Below are 20,471 nucleotides of genomic sequence, written 5' to 3' on the forward strand. Positions count from 1 at the left end.
GGAGTCAGTGTGCTAAAATTTCTTCATTTTCCTTGTTTAGAATCAGAGGTGCTAGTTTCAAATCCTTTTTAGTCTGAAATCTGTATGCTTGATATTGAATAAGGTGGTTTTATTGTTTTTTGTCACTTTGAATAATATTTCTGTTCATGTTAAAAACGAAATCAACTCTCTGTATAAATATATCAGGTGACCGTTAAGGCCCATGGGCCTCTTGTTATAGTTGTATAGAGACCCGTCATAGAGCAAGCCTCCAAAATCCCCCCACGATATTCCAGACGAGAATCACGAACCCCCCATTCCTTATTTGTACCGAAATGAGCACCATTTGTACACAAGACTAATAAGTCATAATCATTTTAACGCTTGCCTGTATCTCAATCCTTATCTTTATTCAAACGTTTTCGGGACCTGGGTGATTAACGAGTAAAACACATGCGGACCAATTTTCCGGAATTTTTTAAAGACTGCGACTGGCGCATTCACGTTTTTTTTTTATTACTTTCACGATAAAATAGGCAATGCGGTGCCCTAAAATGAAATGCGTGCGGGCCTGAGAACCAAGCAATCATTTTTTTTTGGCCTTATTCAGTTAAAGGTTTTTTGAATTTTGGTGGAATTAGGAGCCAACAAAGACCATTCAACCTACCTTAACTGGGGTAGTTCTTTTATTGAATCACAAAACTATCTTGTAGTTAAAGTATACAGTAGCCATTTGCTGTTTGTTGTAGGATCAGATTGATGCTGAGGTGAAGATCCTGTTGGCATTAAAGGCCGAATATAAGTCTGCCTCTGGCAAGGATTGGAAACCAGATGCCAAGCCAGCCCCAGTGACTGCTGCTCCGTCGACTACAGGAGACGGTGACCTATACGACAAGGTCGCAGCGCAGGGCTACAGAGTCAGAGATCTTAAATCCCAGAAGGCAAAGAAGGTATCAGATGTTTCAAATATAGCTTGAAAAAAACCTTTACAGTCTATATTTACTACAGTCAAATCTGCTTAAGCGACCATCTGTATTAAATGACCATCTGTTTTATGCGCCCACTTTTCATTCCTCCCGACCATTTTTACTATGGATGGAATTTAACTGTATTAAGTGACAATCGGTCTAACGCGACCAGCAACCCCCCAAAATAACCCCAAAATTATGTTTAACGACCACATTTGATACATTTTAGCGACCATGTTTGACGAAAATATACCAAACGATCGTTGAAATAGTTGTGTAACCTCCAAATTTGCGACTGTCACCACATTTGACGAAGGGCTAATTCACGATCTTTTAAACAAGTTCAATGAACAAATTTGAAGAAAAAAAACAATTTCCAAACTCATAATAAATTCATTGATGTGCAGAAACAAATAAAAAGTATTTTTTCTAACTGCCGATATTGATGATTTAGCAGTGAAATATGGACTGATATTTATCGCAGCCGAGCAAAACCATTTTGATTGTGCAAGTGTCCTGCTAGGCAATGTAACCTTTAACCCTTCAAGTAGTAGGTGGTTTTCATTCTTGAAATCGGATCTGTTGAGAGATGTTTACGACTGCACTGTCGTGCGAAATTATCAGTAAATATCAGCGCAACTGCGCACTAAATATGTTTATGTAGCATACATATCGTTTCTAATTCCTCATCAATATTAAACGCCTTTAATAACATCCCTGAACTTCTCAACGCCAAAGTACTAATGACAACAATACCGGTCCGTTTACGGCAACATGCTGTCAGGTTTATTTAGGTAATTTTTTTAACTGGATTCTCTTTCCAGTTTCCATCGAAAATAAAGGAATAATACACGTGAACCCATTTGTTGGACCAACACAGGAACAGCTATCATTTCAACAACAATATATTTTGAAACAAGTTTAGCTTAAATCATGGTAATTACCAAAAACACAATCGTGTAAGTTGAGAACTTCAACAAGTCTCCGTCCATCTTTTGTTCCGAGTGTAATGACAATTATTTTCAAACACTCTTAGTTGTTTGTTTACTGTCATAATTATCACTCGACTATTGTATTGTTTAGTTATTCACCTGATCTGTTGAACGATGTTGTTTTAAACTACCTGTACGTGTGCTTGGGGCGGTGGTCTGTTAACAGTTGTCTGAATAAGGAGGCGTTTGGTTATAGTCGGTTGTGTGTACAAAATATGGTCAAACTTTATTAAACAACCATTTTTGTTAAACGACCGTTTTATAGGTCACCTGAGCTTTAAGTCAATGGACCTATTAATTGCTATCCATCTTTGTCCGTCGTCCGTCGTACGTTAACATTTTACATTTTCAACTTCAGCTAAAATACTGTCAAAGAGATTTCATTGATACTTCATGGGAATGTTTTCGGGTCGATCAAAAATCCAATATGGCCACCATTTTGAAAAACTATTTCAAACTTAAAGTCAAGTTCTACTTGGCTGATTTAACTGAAACTTGGTCGTAATGATCGACTCATAATCCTGACAAATGGTTATTTATCGGGTCGATCAGAAATTAAATATGGCCACCACAGCCGCCATTTTGAAAAAACTATTTCAAACTTAAAGTGAAGTTCTACTGGGCCGTTTTAACTGAAACTTTGTAGAAATGATCGACTTATGGTCCTGACAAAGTGTTGTTATTTTTCTGGTCGATCAGAAATCCAATATGGCCACTACAGCTGGCCATTTTGAGAAAGGAAAAAAAGAAAACTTAAGATCAAGTTTAAATAGGCCTATTTAACTGAAACTCGGTCTAGGAATGACAAACTTAACTTAACGTTATACTTAACTTTTTTTTTACTCAAATTGTGGTAGGGATGATTGACATCATTATCTCCACTTCATATTTCAACAGCAAAAATGAATACTGTAGGACTCAGGTGACCGTTAAGGCCCATCGGCCTCTTGTTTAATTTCCCTTGGGTGGTCGCTTAATACAGATTACACTGTACATGTATATTAAAGATGACATGATATGTAAAATTTCACTATAATGCAATTAGAATAACAATTTTCATAATGGTATCAATATGTAGTATTCTTAATTTCAAAACCAGTTATTCAGTGAAAGGTTTTTTGAATTTTGGTGGAATTTGGGGCCAACAAAGACCATTCGACCTACCTTGGTCGATAGTTCTTTTATTGAATCACAAAACTATCTTGTAGTTAAAGTATACAGTAGTCATTTGCTGTTTGTTGTAGGATCTGATTGATGCTGAGGTGAAGATCCTGTTGGCGTTGAAGGCCGAATATAAGTCTGCCTCTGGCAAGGATTGGAAACCAGATGCCAAGCCAGCCCCAGTGACTGCTGCTCCGGCGACTACAGGAGACGGTGACCTATACGACAAGGTCGCAGCACAGGGCAACAGAGTCAGAGATCTTAAATCCCAGAAGGCAAAGAAGGTAAACAGATGTTTCATATATAGCTTGAAAAAACTTTAAAGTCTAGAATTTCTAACTTTAGGAATACATGAATGTGTTATGTGAAATTTCACTATTATGCCTGTAAACAAATATTTTCATATTAGTACATTGTATCAATATATAGTATTAAAAGCTTGGAAATCAGGTTAAAGGTTTTGAATTTTAATGGAATTGGAGGCCAACAAAGGCTTTACTACATATAGTTCTTTTGTTTAATCACAAAAATATCACTGTATAAAAGTACACGGTAGCCATTTGCTTCCTGTTGTAGGATCAGATTGATGCTGAGGTAAAGATCCTGTTGGCATTGAAGACTGAGTATAAGTCTGCCACTGGCAAGGATTGGAAACCAGATGCCAAACCAGCCCAGGCCGCTACTGCCCCGGCGACAACTGGAGACTCTGACCTCAACGATAAAATTGTTGCTCAAGGAAATAAAATCCGTGACCTGAAGGACCAGAAAGTTTCAAAAGTAAGTGTGTTTTTTTCAAAATTAACAAGTGTTTCTTCCTTTTCCTCCTTTCTAATCACATCATACTGCAGATGAGCATTACACTGTCTTAGATACTGGAAATGTAACTATTTTAGTGGTACTTTTATTTTGAGTGTCGCATTTAAAATATTTGGCGAAATTATTATTTCGCTGATGGAAGTTTCTGTATGGTTTTTTCTAGCGCGTTTATTATGGATTCGTCAATGCACGGAAATTTAACTTTGATAATGCACTTAAAGACTGAACTAAAATAAGTACTTTTACTGTTGTTTGTTTGGCACTTTGACTTTTTCTACCTTTTATACTCCCTTATAAAAAGTATTTGCATCATATTCAACTGAACAAACCATTTTGACTGACTTCTTTCTCAAATGACCGTATTTGATTGAAGAAGTAGGGGACCAAAATCTGTACAAATATAGGGTTGACCCACCTGGTGGTTGAGAGGCAGGGTCAAAAGGGGTCTAATTGGTTATTTTTGGTACACATAATAGCATCCTTAGTGCATGAGAAATAAAGTGGCTATTGTTTCCTTTGGGGCTCTGTTCCTAAGCTAGAGGGCAGCTTTTGACTTATAAGCTTTACTTTCAGAATAGCAAGAATGATTCAATGCCCTATAATAGACTCTTTGCATTTTTCCAAGGGAAGACTTTTCACAATATCGTGGAACTATTGAAACTACAGTACATTGAGTGCACCGTTTGCTGGATGACATTGTCACATGCTACTGTAACTTCTTGATACTCGAGGTCAAGGCCATACCGAGGGTTCAGTCAAATAATAGTATTAATAATAATTTGAGGTTTTTATATACCGCTTTATCACAACCTAGTTCATAGATCGTCTCAAAGCAGTTCACAAATTATTATCCTTGGTTATAGGGCCTNATAGATCGTCTTAAAGCAGTTCACAAATTATTATCCTTGGTTATAGGGCCTTTGCAACCAGCAAATATATTTCTTAACTCCCTGGGGAGCATACATGCCCGTGCTGCCATTTCGGCACTTACAGCTAGCATTCAAAAATTCTAGCACTGGGCCTTTGCAACCAGCAAATATCTTTCTTAACTCCCTGGGAAGCTTACAGGCCATGCTGCTATTTTGGCACTTACAGCTAGCATTCAACAATTCTAGCACTGCCCAACCAATGCAAGTACTCATTTACAGCTAAGTTGACTATTAAAGTGGAGTAAAGTATCTTGTTCAATGATACAACACAGTGCCGTGATGTGACTGGGAGGATCAACGTGTGACCAAGCACCGTCCTTGGCATTCTTGTGTAAATGATTATAATATTGGACAAATTCTGAGTTGTGAACAGAGTACATTGTGTGAGATAGAGGTATAGCTTTGTGAATCCAAGAGGTTCCATCTAATAAAACCTATAGTTTTATGATCCTGATATTCATCAGTTACTGTATCATAAGGTAATACAGATAGATTTAGTGGAGAGCAGACATTTAATATTTCACATTTAGTATGGTATACATGTACATAAAATCATAATACCCCCCCCCCAGCAACAAAGTTGTGTGTGGGGTGTGGGGTACTGGAATTAGGTTGTCTGTCTGTCTGACTGTATACACACATTGGTGTACGCACTACTCCTCCCACAGAAAACTCCATCGATTTTGACATGGAGGGGATGTAAGGAAAGTATATCGATTTGAGTTACCTCTTATTTCAATGGATTTATGCCCCTTTGTTTAAAAACATCATTTACACTACTCATCCAAAGTCCTTCACAGATTTGAATGCTACTTAATGTACATAACACAGTTACACTTACATTGAGGGGGATGTGAATAAACGATATAGATTGAAGTTACCTCCCCTTTTCATTGAGTTACACCCCTTTCTTGAAAAGAGTTGTTACATTACCCCTCCTAAAGTACTGCACCGATTTTAATTATACTAATCACACATAGCACTTACAATGAGGAACATGATTGAAGAATATAAATTGGAGTCACCTCCCACATTTATGGAGTTATTCCCCTTTGTTTGAAACATTTTACTACTCCTCCCAAAGTGCTGCACTAATTTGAATGGTACTTGGTATCTGCTTCTTTATTTGGATGTCTCTACTAGTACTGTGTCATATTGTGTTTTGTGAACTTGATTTCGTATAATAAACAATCTTTTATAATAAAACTCTGATGAGTAAAAGAAAGTCCTTCAGACCAGAACAGGATTCAACGCTGGTTAACAGAGAGTAAAGAATGCAGATTGCCGAAAATATTATTGATCGGAGAAAAAAATGTTGGAGTAAGCCAGAGTTAAATTCGGCCTAAAATAAATTGTTTCTTTCTTATTACATCATGAAAAAATATTTGGGTCAGTTAAATTGTGAACAAAATTTGGGTGGGTTGGTAGATAATTTGTCTTATGATTATGATAATGACCACACACACACAAACAAATCTTTAAGTTACCTTAGCTGTTGGTAAGATCGTAACCTAATAAACCAATCAGTCTGAGGTACACCTGTTTACACCAATCATCAAAGGCTTGTAGGGACAGATATAGTATTGAACATATTATGGGTGTCTGCTTATTACTGGTGCCAACCAGATATTTTAGAAATATAACTTGAATTTGTTCATGTACAATATTCTATGGCATAACGTTCAAGTTATTTGCTCACATGAGCGTTCGCCAAGGTGAGGAAGGCAATGGGTTCTGTCCTGAGGCCGGGACATACCAAAGTCCTTAAATATGGTATTTGTTATTCCCTGCTTAACGCTCAGCAATAACGGAAATGGCAACAACTTGTTCACCCGTTGTCAGTATAATGTGACGGAGCGGAATGCTGTGCTTGGTGCCTTCGACATGGCATTTCAGTGAGATAGCACTATGAAGTCGGCATCAGATCCGCGCTATCACAAGAAGGCAAGCAAACCAACATTACCTGTCTCCAGCATACACACAAGCAAGCACGCATACACTATATACATGGAGGCACATCCTTAAATGACCCAATCAAAAGTTAACCAAACCAAAAATTAGCTCACATGGCCTGAAGGTCCAAGTGAGCTTATACAGTGGTGCAGTAGTCCCACCGTCTGTCCAGCATCAATATTTTACTTTGAACATCTTCTTCTGAATAACCATGAGGCCGAGGGTGATGATATTTGGTCAGTAGCATACTCGGATGAAGGGCTGTCAAGTTTATTTAAACAAATGATTTTGAGTCATTTTCAAGGTCACAGGGGTTTAATCGATATGTTAAATCTTTTAAACAACTTCTGATGCCTGAGGTCATGATATTTGGCATTCAGGTTAATGGTGGAAAGTGATATGATGTGTGGGATTTGCATAAATGACTTACACCAACTAGCCTTGAAAAATTGATCAATAAAATACTTTAAAAGTCACCCAAAAAGGATTCATAAGGAGTAGTGTATGAAAACCTTCCGTAAAACACAAAAATGTGTAGTGTTATTACAGTCTATTTAGATAAATCAAACCCTGACTTTCTTTGAAGGTCACAGATGTGAAATAAGTGACAGTTGAGCAATACAGGTCATTTGGGCATCTTGTTTCAATAGTAAATATTGATGTTTTTATATTCCTCCTATTTTTTGAAGCTAATAAGTTCATGAAAAACTAACAACTAAAACAAAACATTATTGAAATTATGAGACTATTATACTTAGATTTATTGCTTTAAATTAAAATTCTGTATTAATTATGATATACACACGGAGGTACTCATGCAAATTGTTTTTTGTCATTTTTAGGTCACCTGAGACAAAGTCTCAAGTGATTTAGCTATTGCGATCGCCTGTCGTCCGTCGTGCGTTCGTAAACAATTTACATTTTCGACTTCTTCTCCAAAACCCCTTAACCAATTTCAATGAAATTTTGCAGAAATCTTCCATGGCCAAAGGTCAACCAAAACTGTGAATTATATGGTCCCCACCTCCCAGGGGCCTTCATGAGGGGCGGGGCCAAAAAGGGTTGAATTGACTAAAATTTTAAAAATCTTCTTCTCAAGACCGAGATATGGTGTGAATTTCTTGACCCTGGGGTCTCATGTTTTCCCCTGGGGAGGGGATAAACTTTACTATAGTTTATATAGGAAAATCACATTTTGAACCAACATTTGTTTAATTTCCATTGGAAGTAATTCAATTTGGGTTAGCATTATCAGTATTGGATAGCAGTTTGATGGTATGCAAATATCAGCCCTGACTGACCCCCCAGGGCTGATGGGTGGGGCCAAAAAGGGTTGAATTGACTGAAATTTCAAAAATCTTCTCCTCAAGACCCAGATATGGCAGTAATAAATACTCTTCATAGATGGAAGGGTTTTAAGGTGCTCTACCGAAATTGTGAATTTTATGACCCTAGGGTCTCGCATTTACCCCTGGGGACGGGGGGGGGGGGCAACATTTATGATGGTTTATAATGGCAATTTAAATGATACTTTGAATATTACATGTTGATAACTTGATTGGAATTATAACCCTGAGTTGACAGTTTATTACTTAAAAAATTTTGAGCCAGACCTACCCCCAAGGAGTTGGTGTGCTAAAATTTCTTCATTTTCCTTGTTTAGAATCAGAGGTGCTACTTTCAAATACTTTTCAGTCTTAAATCTGTATGCTAGATATTGAATAAGGTGGTTTTATTGTTTTTTTGTCACTTTGAATAATATTTCTGTTCATGTTTTAAAAACAAAAATCATCTCTCTGTATAAATATATCAGAACTCAGGGGACCGTTAAGGCCCATGGGCCTCTTGTTTTTATTATGACAAACTTAATGGGTTTGTTGACCTCAAGGTGATGAGCATTTATCGTTCTTATTTATTTCAATTTATGTATGTAATAAGAAATTAGACTCGCACTACACGTAATTCAAGTTAAAATACTGTTACATTTAGTACAATTTTCTGTTGAAAAAGTGGTGGTCTAACCACCAGTACAGTCTGCAGGCCCAGGGCTAGAGCAAGGCTACCATCCATACTACAGACACACCTCTGGGCTTTCCTTTCTGCCCATGTTATCAGCTGTATGGTAGAAAGTAGGTCACTCCATTGAGTCAGTGTTGTGTGTACATGTTGACTAGGAGAGTTAGCCACGTGGATGGTTTTTCAGGTCTACCGGTAACAGAAGGTGATTCTTATCAGTGAGTTTTGTATGAGAATATTGCCTTAGAGGGCAGGACGGAAGTCATAGAACATAATTATCTTTCTCTGTTCTCATTATTTTAGCTTAAATGACTTTGTTTTGATTTAATCAGCATTGTGTATAAGGCACCGGTGTGACACATGTTACACCACTTGCACACGTGAATGAATGTATATGTATACGTGTGTATATGTACAACCACAATAAACTGGTGGTAAAATCCTCTGTTAAATATAGTTGAATCTTTTATATTGAGGAAGGTATTACTAATGTTGTGTGTGTACTTTACAGCAAGATCAATGGCACTACTAGTCGGACACTGTGTACTTTAGCATATATCCATTAAGAAATATTGACTCACTGATTTGTATATAGATTTACTATGAGTGACCATAGATTTTGTTACAAATGAAATGATTATACAGTTGTTATTACATTGCATGTACTGTACTAGAATTGTATTTGATACCTACCATGATACAGTTGTAAATAGTCTGGGTCATGATCACTGCCCTAGTGAGATACATTAAACCCTACAGGATACAGGGAAACAGGTGGTGGTGTGTGTAATTAAAATGTAAGTTCCCCAAACGAAGTGGCCTCTGATATATTGTATGCCAATATTACTTACGCTTAGTATGTAAGTATATATAATGGCACTGTCGCCTCTACCCTGACACCTGTTTTAGCATCTTTGCGACTAAGGGGGTAGTTTGGGGACTTCTGTAATGGTCCCCCATTACAATTAGTTCTTGTTAAGTTTGTGTGTGTGTGTTGGGAGAATTGTTTACTAGCTGTATTTTTTAACACTGCAAGCGCTTTTCCATTTAAAGTTGGTTATTATTTGCTGACCTATTTTTTATGAGTTTTTCCCTCTTTATATTAAGGATCAAACATTTCCTGTCATGTAAGCAAGAATAGTTAAACACACTTATTGGATAATCAGGTGTTAAAAAGATGTGCAAAGTGAGTTGTTACTTTTACTTTCTCAAATAAGATATGAAAAATTGTACTTTTAAACAAACATTTTACTTATAACATATCAAATTAAATGAGAAAAGTACACACAATATGGTACTTATTGCCTTATTAGTGTTAAATACCATACAATACCTGTATTACATGTAAAAAAAATAAAAAAACTTACTATAACTGTGTTTGTACAATAGATAATGGAATTAATTTTTAGCTCACCTGGCCCGAAGGGCCAAGTGAGCTTATGCCATGGTGCGGTGTCCGGCGTCAATATTTTACTTTAAACGATGTCTTCTTAATAAATGAAAGGCCTAGGGTGATGATATTTGGCCAGAAGCAAACTGGGATGAAGGGCTAACAAGTTTGTTCAAATAAATGACCTTCACCTATTTTCAAGGTCACAGGGGTCAAATATGTTTAAAACCTTTAAACAACTTCTTCTGAATAACCAAAATGCCCAGGGTGATGATATTTGGCCAGTAGCATGCTGGGATGAAGGGCTACCAAGTTTCTTCAAATAAATGACCTTGACTAAATTTCAATGTCACAGGGGGTCAAATATGTCTTTAAACATGAGCATGATGAAGTGGGCTATGTGAGCTTCACATTTGTAAAATAGAAAGAAGATTTTTTTGGTTCAAGAATAAAATTTTGGCCATAATCCGAAAGGATGCGTACACATGAAAAGCTAGCTTTACAGGAGGTAAAATTTTGACAACAGCCCACGACGCAAAATTGCCGAATCATATTCAAGGTCACTGGGGTCAAATATGTTTAAAACCTTTAAACGACTTCATCTCAATAAGCATAAGGCTAAGGGTGATGATATTTGGTCAGTAGCATACTCGGATGAAGGGCTGTCAAGTTTATTTAAACAAATGATTTTGAGTCATTTTCAATGTCACAGGGGGTCAAATATGTCAAAAACTTCAAACGACTTCTTCTGAAGAACGGACAGGCCTAGAGTCATGATATTTGGCTGAAAGCTTTGTTGGTAGGAGCCCTACAAAGTTTGAGAACGAAAAATGACCTTGTAATATGTCTTTAAACATGCTCATGTTTAAAGACATATTACAAGGTCATTTTTCGTTCTCAAACTTTGTAGGGCTCCTACCAACAAAGCTTTCAGCCAAATATCATGCCTCTAGGCCTGTCCGTTCTTCAGAAGAAGATCTCAATAAGCATAAGGCTAAGGGTGATGATATTTGGCAAGTAGCATGCTGAGATGAAGGGCTACCAAGTTTCTTCAAATAAAGGACCTTTACTTATATTCAAGGTCACAGGGGTCAAATATATTTAAAACCTTTAAACGACTTCATCTCAATAAGCATAAGGCTAAGGGTGATGATATTTGGCCATTAGCATGCTGTGATGAAGGGCTACCAAATTTGTTCAAATAAATTACCTTGACTTAGGTAGCAGTGTACAGTAGAGGGTTGTGGCCATGGGTGATATTTTTGTTAAATGGCTAACCCCTGTATAATGATATGTAAAAAAAATATAAAAATAAAACTGTACTAAAATTGGTATAAGCATGATGAAGTGGGCTCTGTGAGTTTCACATTTGTAAAATAGAAAGAAGATTTTTTTGGTTCAAGAATAAATAACCAAAATGCCCAGGGTGATGGTATTTTGCAAGTAGCATGCTGAGATGAAGGGCTACCAAATTTGTTCAAATAAATGACTTTGAATCATATTCACGGTCACTGGGGTCAAATATGTTTAAACCCTTTAAACAACTTCTGAATAACCAAGAGGCATAGGGTGATGATATTTGGTCATTAAGATGCTTGGATGAAGGGCTACCCAAATGATTTTGAGTCATTTTCAATGTCACAGGGGGTCAAATATGTCAAAAACTTCAAACGACTTCTTCTGAAGAACGGACAGGCCTAGAGGCATGATATTTGGCTGAAAGCTTTGTTGGTAGGAGCCCTACAAAGTTTGAGAACGAAAAATGACCTTGAAATATGTCTTTAAACATGCTCATGTTTAAAGACATATTACAAGGTCATTTTTCGTTCTCAAACTTTGTAGGGCTCCTACCAACAAAGCTTTCAGCCAAATATCATGCCTCTAGGCCTGTCCGTTCTTCAGAAGAAGTCGTTTGAAGTTTTTGACATATTTGACCCCCTGTGAGATGGAAATTTAGTCAAGGTCATTTATTTGACGAAACTTGGTAGCCCTTCATCCAAGCATCTTAATGACCAAATATCATCACCCTGGGCATTTTGGTTATTTATTCTTGAACCAAAAAAATCTTCCTTCTATTTTACAAATGTGAGGGTCATGATATTTGGCCAGTACCATGCTGGGATGAAGTGCTACCAAGTTTGTTCAAATAAATGACTTTGAATCATATTCACGGTCACTGGGGTCAAATATGTTTAAACCCTTTAAACAACTTCTTCAGAATACCCAAGAGGGAAAAGATAATGATAGTTGGCCAGTAACATGCGGGGATGAAGGGCTACCAAGTTTGTTCAAACGAATGACTTTGATCTATTTTCAAGGTCACAGAGGTCAAATATGTTTAAAACCTTTAAACAACTTCTTCTGAATACCCAAGAATAAACAATTTTTTCTCAATAACCAAAAGGCTTAGTATGATGATATTTAGCCAGTAGCATGCTAGGATGAAGGACTACCATAAGTTTGTTTAAACAAATAACCTTGACATATAGTAAAGGTCACAGGGGTCAAATATGTTTAAAACCTTTAAACGACTTCATCTCAATAAGCATAAGGCTAAGGGTGATGATATTTGGCCATTAACATGCTGGGATTAAGGACTACCAGGTTTTTTTTAGCTCACCTGCCCGAAGAGCAAGTGAGCTAATGTCGTTCTGCGGCGTCCGGCGTCCGTCAGTCCGTCCGTCCTCGTCCGTCAACTTTTCCTTTAAACAACTTCTTCTGAAGAACCGACAGGCCTAGAGTCATGATATTTGGCTGAAAGCTTTGTTGGTAGGAGCCCTACAAAGTTTGAGAACGAAAATGACCTTGATCGACTTTAAAGGTCACAGGGATCAAATATGTCAAAAACTTCAAACGACTTCTGCTGAAGAACTAAAAGGTATAGAATCTTCATATTTGGCTGGTGGCTTCTTGGCATAGAGCCCAACAAAGTTTGAGAATGAAAATTAGTTTTACCTACTTTCAAGGTCACAGAGGTCAAATATGTTTAAAACCTTTAAACAACTTCTTCTGAAGAACGGACAGGCCTAGAGTCATGATATTTGGCTGAAAGCTTTGTTGGTAGGAGCCCTACAAAGTTTGAGAACGAAAAATGACCTTGATCGACTTTAAAGGTCACAGGGATCAAATATGTCAAAAACTTCAAACGACTTCTTCTGAAGAACTGAGAGGTATAGAATCTTTATATTTGATTGATGGCTTCCTGGGATAGAGCCCGACCATTTTGATGGTTTGTTCTTCAGAACTAAAAGGAATGGATTCATAAGATTTGGCTGGTAGCTTTTGGAATAGAGCTTACCAATTTGAGGAGGAAAATGACATTGACCTACTTACAAGGTCACAGGAAAATATGTCAAGCAACTTCTGAAGAATCAAAAAGCAAAGAATCTTGTAATAATATTTTGCTGGTAGTTTCAACAGATGGAGCCAACAAAGTTTGTGAGGGAAATATTTTTAGTGCAATATAATATTTAATGAGAATATTTTGCTATGACTGCTTAAATATTCAGGTGAGCGATACAGGCCCTCTTGGGCCTCTTGTTTCAAATGAATGACCTTAGCCCATATTCAAGGTCACAGTGGTCAATATATATTTAAATCTTTAAATGCCTTGTTCTGTATAATCAAAAGGTCCAGGGTAGTGATATTTTGCCAGAAGCATGCTTGGTTGGACGCCTATAAACGCTGTTCAACCTTATGTCCTTGTTCGACATTCAAGGTCACAGGCGTCATATGTTTAAATCTTTGAATAGGTTCTTATGAGTCAAACACTGATATTCTGCCTGTAGCTGTATTTTAGTCCGCTTTTAAGATAATTTGTGAGATTAATACAAGGTGAGCGATTCAGGCCCATTGGGCCTCTTGTTACATTTTTGACTCCTGTGACCTTGAAAGTTGGTCAAGGTCATTTTAAAGAGAAACTTTTATAGCAATCTATCCCTGGTACCTACTGGCCAAATATCATGACCCTGGGCCTTATGGAACTTGAGAAGAAGATTGTTAAAGCTTTTAACCAAAGTTGATATTTGACCCCTGACTAGCATTTAAAGTTGACCTTTTACCTCATTACTGTAATTGAAAAAAGTATTCATACTGCTCGTCTACATAACATACCCAAGTATCATGACTCTAGTTCAAATGGTTCTGAGGATATTGTTGTTTGAATTTTTGAACATATTTGACCCGTGACCTTGAAAGTAGGTCAAGGTAATTTTAATGAGGAAACTCTGTAGCAACACCATCCCAGGTACACCTACTGGCCAAATATCATGACCCTGGGCCTTATCGAACTTGAGAAGAAGATTGTTAAAGCTTTTAACCAAAGTTGACATTTGACCCCCGACTAGCATTTAAAGTTGACCTTTGACCTCATTACTGTAATTAAAAAAAATATTCACACTGCTGGTCTTCATAACATACCCAAGTATCACGACTCTAGTTCAAATGGTTCTGAGGATATTGTTGTTTGATTTTTTTAACATATTTGACCGCTGTGACCTTGAAATCAGGTCAAGGTTGTTTTAATGAGGTAAGTTTATAGCACTCCATCCCAGGTACCTACTGGCCAAATATCATGACCCTAGGTCCTACAGTTCTTCAGAAGAAGTCGTTCAAAAGAAAAAGTTGTCGAACGGATGCTGCAGTACAGCATAAATAAGCTCACTTGGCCCTTCGGGCCCCCGGTGAGCTAAAAATGGAATTTTAATAATAAAAATTTCAGGAAATATGAATACACATGTAAATAAAAGTTATTTAATTAAATATTAGATAGGTAAACAAAAATCTACAGCAATGTTTTGGTAGATCTGATATTTAACATGCTGACTTTCAATGTGGTCAGCCAAGCCCCAGTTTACTGGTGTAAATGTGAAATTCTCGTTCCTGTACGTCCTGTGTCCGTCCACTACAGATCAAGAGCACATAATTCAAGATCTAGAGTAGGCTACAGCTCGATCCTACATGGAACTCTTATTTCAGGCACAAGAACAAAGGTTACAGTTGCTACAGGGATGTCACTTAAAGTAGAGTTACATTCAATGTAATCATTCCAATAGTTGTATTTCTTGACTGATTTTGATGAAACGTCACAATTTATTTCTGACGTTTGACATATCTTGACACATTTTATTATGGGTATGATCAGTAAAAGGTCATTATGACTGTACTGAAAATAGTCTTTCACAGGACCATGGACCTAGGAGGGGCTGGGATATCTTGAGCCTGCTCAATTTCTCTGGCAGAAATAGTAAAATAATAATGAAACCATGTGAAAAACCTCTTAATTTGGAATAGCGGATAAAATTGAACAGAATCTAACGCTTCAACAATTGATCAAAAATGTGAAATTTAAGGATATTTAATTGAAGATCAGTAGATTTGTCATGCTTGTTATTTTCTCGAATAAAATATCCCTCTATCAAAATAATTTTTCGAATTTAGTGTCTTATTTTAATTATATAATATAATCATTTTAGAATTACCATATTCCTAGTACAGTTTGTATTTCTGTCTGTATAACAGGAGAAGCTTGACCCTGAAGTGAAGACTTTGCTGGCCCTCAAGGCTGAGTACAAGACTGCCACAGGCAAGGACTGGAAGCCCCAGCCAGCAGGTGCCACCCCGAGGGCTGCCCAGACACCCAGCTCCGGCATGGCCGACTCAGCAGAAGCTAAGGGCCTAAAGGCACAGATTGATGCCCAGGGCGAGAAAGTCAGGACACTTAAGTCTTCAGGGGCATCAAAGGTATATTACCATATAATCCGGTTTGCTTTTCGTTTGTTTGTGATTTACATCCTATTAACAACTATGGTCATTTAAGGACGTGCCAGGTTTTGGTGGTGGAGGAAAGCCATAGCTCTTTGAGAAAAACCACCTAAGTACCTACAGCCAGTACCTGGCATTCGCCGACTGCCCCACGTAGGCCTCGACCCGGTGACCCATTGGTGGAGGGCTAGTGGTACCACTTAGCCATCACAGCCCCCTCATGTAATTCAGTGGGTGTCATAATGATTATATTTTATAAGACAAAATTGAGTAATTGTTACATTTTGACCTTTACAGGCTGATGTTGATAAGGAGGTACAGGCATTGCTGTCCCTAAAAGGTAAATACAAGGACTTGACGGGAGAGGAGTTGGGCGGAGGTGGACGGCAGAGTAAGAAAGGGGACAAAAAGGCCAAGGAAAACAAACCACCAAAGAAACAGGAGGCAGCACCGGTCAAGGACGATTCAGCTAGCAAGGATGACTCGGCTAACAAAGATTTAAAAAAGATCACACGGTAGGACAGGTGTTAAATGATTGGCAGAGGGGTTCACTGTCAAACACATGTATACTTCACAACTTATAATTGTATGTTTTCACAAGATACATTGAAATCGTATTGAGCGTCCAACCCAATTGAAATTAGGTAAAATGATTTAAGCGTATACATTTAAAGAATATAATGAGGTTCCACTGCAAGTGATAATTGGTTTTCAGGTTTATTTAATAATGACATAAATTGTACACTAATCTCCTGTTAATTGGATTTTCCCAACAAGTTTAGGTTTTGATGGGAGAACAATTTGTGACATAGATTCTGTCCATTGTAGACTCTGTCTGGAGGCAAAAAAAGATGAAAATCTGTCCGAATGGTACCAACAGGTAAGTCGTGTTTACCTGTCTGAACCCTTAGACCTGTTGAAACAAAACATTTTTATCTCAGTAATAAGTCTGAAGTGTCGAATGAATCTTGACAACAATATTTCCATCGGTAATAAGGCATCTATAAGTTTAGAATGTGTTTCTTACAGGAACTGATATGTTACTTACAAAAGCATAGATACATAGAAAACATCTAAAAAAAATATTTTGTAAGTATATTGAAGCATAGCCCAGATTTTACAATTTTTTTCTTAATTTAAAAAAAGTCGTATTTTACAAAAGGTAGTATTTTGTGTTTGTCAGGTGATCACGAAGTCGGAGATGATCGAGTACTACGATGTGAGTGGATGCTACATCCTGCGGCCATGGTCCTACTCTATCTGGGAAGTCATCAAGGACTTCTTTGACGCCGAGATAAAGAAGCTTGGCGTGGAGAACACATACTTCCCAATGTTTGTCTCTAACCAGGCGCTGGAGCGGGAGAAATCACATATAGAGGACTTTGCTCCCGAGGTTAGAGCTACTAACTATTGACCATTGTATACATAAAACAAATACTGCTGATAGAGACTCTTAGATTTACCTCTTGATGTGCTTCTTTTCTATTAATTTCCAAATTTCTCTTTGATTTCCTCAGATAGTACATTATACATTAATTGCCCTTACTTGAGGGAAACACAATTCTTTGTTTCTCTGAGGTTAATTCTGTTTCACGATGGCAAAAAACATGATTAATCAAGGGGAAACAAACAAAGTAAGGGCAAGAAATATTTTATGATGCCAGAAAAAGATCTTAAAACAATAACACAATAGTAGAGATGATCAGGTTAACACTCCATTGTTGTTGTCTGCCTTCGCCTGTCGGAACTAGGTTGTGGTGGTTCTTGTGCATTTCTGAATAACAGAAATATGATCGGGAACCTTGAGTGCATGTCAGCAGCATGAGGCCAATATGATGGTTTATTGGCCCGTCATGTGACCAGTATCATCCAATCAGACAAGCTGTTATATGAAGTTGAGATATAATAATAACTGCTATATATATACTTGTCTGCTACTTACTAAATCTGTACTCTACAGCATTCTTGCTGGCCAGTCAGTGTTACAGTTAAAGATTTGTTGCTTTGTGATTGTAGGTTGCCTGGGTAACCAGGTCTGGGAAATCTGAATTAGCTGAGCCAATAGCCATCAGGCCAACCAGTGAGACAGTGATGTACCCGTCCTATGCGAAATGGATTCAATCTCATCGAGACCTTCCTCTCAAACTAAACCAATGGTGTAATGTTGTGGTAAGTACGACAGTCAAACATTTTCCAACCGACCACAGTACATCAGGAAAACTCTCTCTCTCTCCAGGCATCTCTATTTAAGTTCATTATATTAAATTAATTAATTTTAAGGGTGTATCCTACCTTACTGTCACATGTATCTAATCCCTAGGAAGAGTTCCTCACTCAGAAATGACTAGAAAATATCAGAGATTGTCATCAATGGTAATTTGTGTTGACACATTTCATTACTTCGCACATATATCAGACAACAACGCAATTGAATAAGTAATTTCTAGATTAGATGGTACACTTTGATAAGTGATGACTTTTCTATAGCTAGTTTGTACAAATACTAAACAAAAAAGAACTCAAAACCTGGATAGTCCCCTGGGCCTTCAGATTTTCATCTGTTATCAATATTTCTTCAAATCCAACAGAATTATCATTTTGAAAACATTTGCTGAGGACAAATGATTGCACTGAATATTGTTTTACAGAGATGGGAGTTTAAACATCCACAGCCTTTCCTGAGGACGAGAGAATTCTTATGGCAGGAAGGTCACACAGCATACGCCAATCGCAAGGACGCAGAAGAGGAGGTATACACCACTGCATGTTTCAAGATAAGATTTAAGATTTTTGACAAGTGCATGTACATAAGAAATACTGATTATAAATTAGATTTTATAACACCGTGTAGAGGATGTGTTTTGTGAGGGTTTTATTTTGACGACAAGAACAGGTTCCACTTTTTCAAAATTCCCATAAACTACTCTAAGCATTCATATTACAGCGGTTATCTAATTAATCAGTTAAAAGTATGGTACAATGGGATGATACATTGAAGTTATTATCTTTACACTACATTACTGCGTGTTCCCACCCCATCGCCTCAAGGATGGCCACACTCACTACTGCATGCATGAAGCATTACTTTTTCCTTAAAATGCATTAAACTTACATTAAAAACCTATTAACTTATTGAAATACATCCTTAAAATTTGTAAATGAAAAGTAATGACAAAAGCTACAAATCATTAAATACTTCTAAAATTTATTGAAATCTATAGCCGACATCATCAATAACTTAATAAATCAAAATGTAACATACAAATCAGTGCAAATGTTAATGCCAATTAAAATACATTGATTTTTGTAATGGAAAAGTTTTAATGACAATTTAATGCACATTAAACTTTCATGTTTATACAATGAGCCCATTTGGGTGACATTTTGTCAAAATTGATTGTGCAGTCCTGAAAAAATAGTGTTTTTTTGCCAAAGTGAAAAAAAAATGATAGAAATAGTATGTACTGTAAATTAAAGACACCACCATGCTTGACACTGCACAGTAATGAATGTTTTTTACTGAACTTTGTTTATACAGTTCATTATAGGAAACATGGAAGTTAGCTCCCTTGTAATGCCGCTAGAATCTTGTATCATTTAGGTGGTCAATATAATCACATCTTATCAAAGATTGGGTTGGTTTTTTACCGTCACAAACCCTAAGGTCAGATAATAACCTGACAAAGTTGATTTATGTATTTTAAGAATATGAATTCTGTTGAACATTGCAGGTGTTTACGATACTGGAACTGTACGCCCGAGTGTACGAGGAACTACTGGCCATCCCAGTGGTACGGGGCAGGAAAACAGAGAAGGAGAAATTTGCTGGAGGAGATTTTACAACAACAGTAGAGGCATATATCAGTGCTAGTGGGCGTGCCATACAGGTCAGTTACTGATAGCATCACAGTTAAACATCACATGATGAGAACTATTGAGTGTGGTCCAATCAGGATCCTTCCCAGAACGTTACAGAGGCTGAGTTTTGGTGACACTTGATGAATCACCTCTTTTTGTCTCAAAATCAGTGTACAGCTTTTTGATTTTTTGCAATGTGCTGTAAAAAAAAATGCCAAGTTAATTGGGGAAATAATTATCTATCTTGTTTGCAGTCAAATGGACTTGAGATTTATTGCAGATATTTTTGAGATGAATTGTCTATGTTTTTACCTGATTGGTTGTAGGGGGCCACATCTCATCATCTTGGTCAGAACTTCTCCAAGATGTTTGAGATTGTGATTGAGGACCCAGAGACGAGGGAGAAACAGTACGTTTTTCAGAATTCGTGGGGTATCACCACCAGGACGATAGGTGTGCTGTGTATGGTCCACGGTGACAACAATGGATTGGTCCTCCCACCTAGGATTGCCAGTGTACAGGTAGGTTGGAAGATGCAAGCTTTTGAGATGGAGGGGATATGTAGTTCATAAGCTGTAATGTACGGTATCTATGAGATAGATTAAGCCTGCTACTTATGTTACCTGTGAAACGACAGCACAACAAG

General features: G+C 37.3%; 1 protein-coding gene across 1 annotated transcript in view; it reads left to right on the plus strand.

The window, feature by feature from the left end:
- LOC110441233 (bifunctional glutamate/proline--tRNA ligase-like) overlaps window positions 1-20,471 on the plus strand; it is a gene marked incomplete at its 5' end in the record, with an annotated part of 36,092 nt that overhangs the window by 12,862 nt on the left and 2,759 nt on the right. Inside the window, 11 exons of the mRNA XM_021484341.1 lie at window positions 729-929; window positions 3,184-3,384; window positions 3,677-3,877; window positions 15,725-15,946; window positions 16,265-16,482; window positions 16,796-16,847; window positions 17,151-17,360; window positions 17,984-18,136; window positions 18,616-18,717; window positions 19,699-19,854; window positions 20,152-20,346. Coding sequence (XP_021340016.1) covers window positions 729-929; window positions 3,184-3,384; window positions 3,677-3,877; window positions 15,725-15,946; window positions 16,265-16,482; window positions 16,796-16,847; window positions 17,151-17,360; window positions 17,984-18,136; window positions 18,616-18,717; window positions 19,699-19,854; window positions 20,152-20,346 — 1,911 coding nt within the window. The remainder of the gene's footprint in view (window positions 1-728; window positions 930-3,183; window positions 3,385-3,676; window positions 3,878-15,724; window positions 15,947-16,264; window positions 16,483-16,795; window positions 16,848-17,150; window positions 17,361-17,983; window positions 18,137-18,615; window positions 18,718-19,698; window positions 19,855-20,151; window positions 20,347-20,471) is intronic.

Source organism: Mizuhopecten yessoensis, unplaced genomic scaffold (assembly GCF_002113885.1).
Source record: "Mizuhopecten yessoensis strain PY_sf001 unplaced genomic scaffold, ASM211388v2 scaffold1791, whole genome shotgun sequence".
In the NCBI taxonomy this organism is placed as follows: Eukaryota; Metazoa; Mollusca; class Bivalvia; order Pectinida; family Pectinidae; genus Mizuhopecten; species Mizuhopecten yessoensis.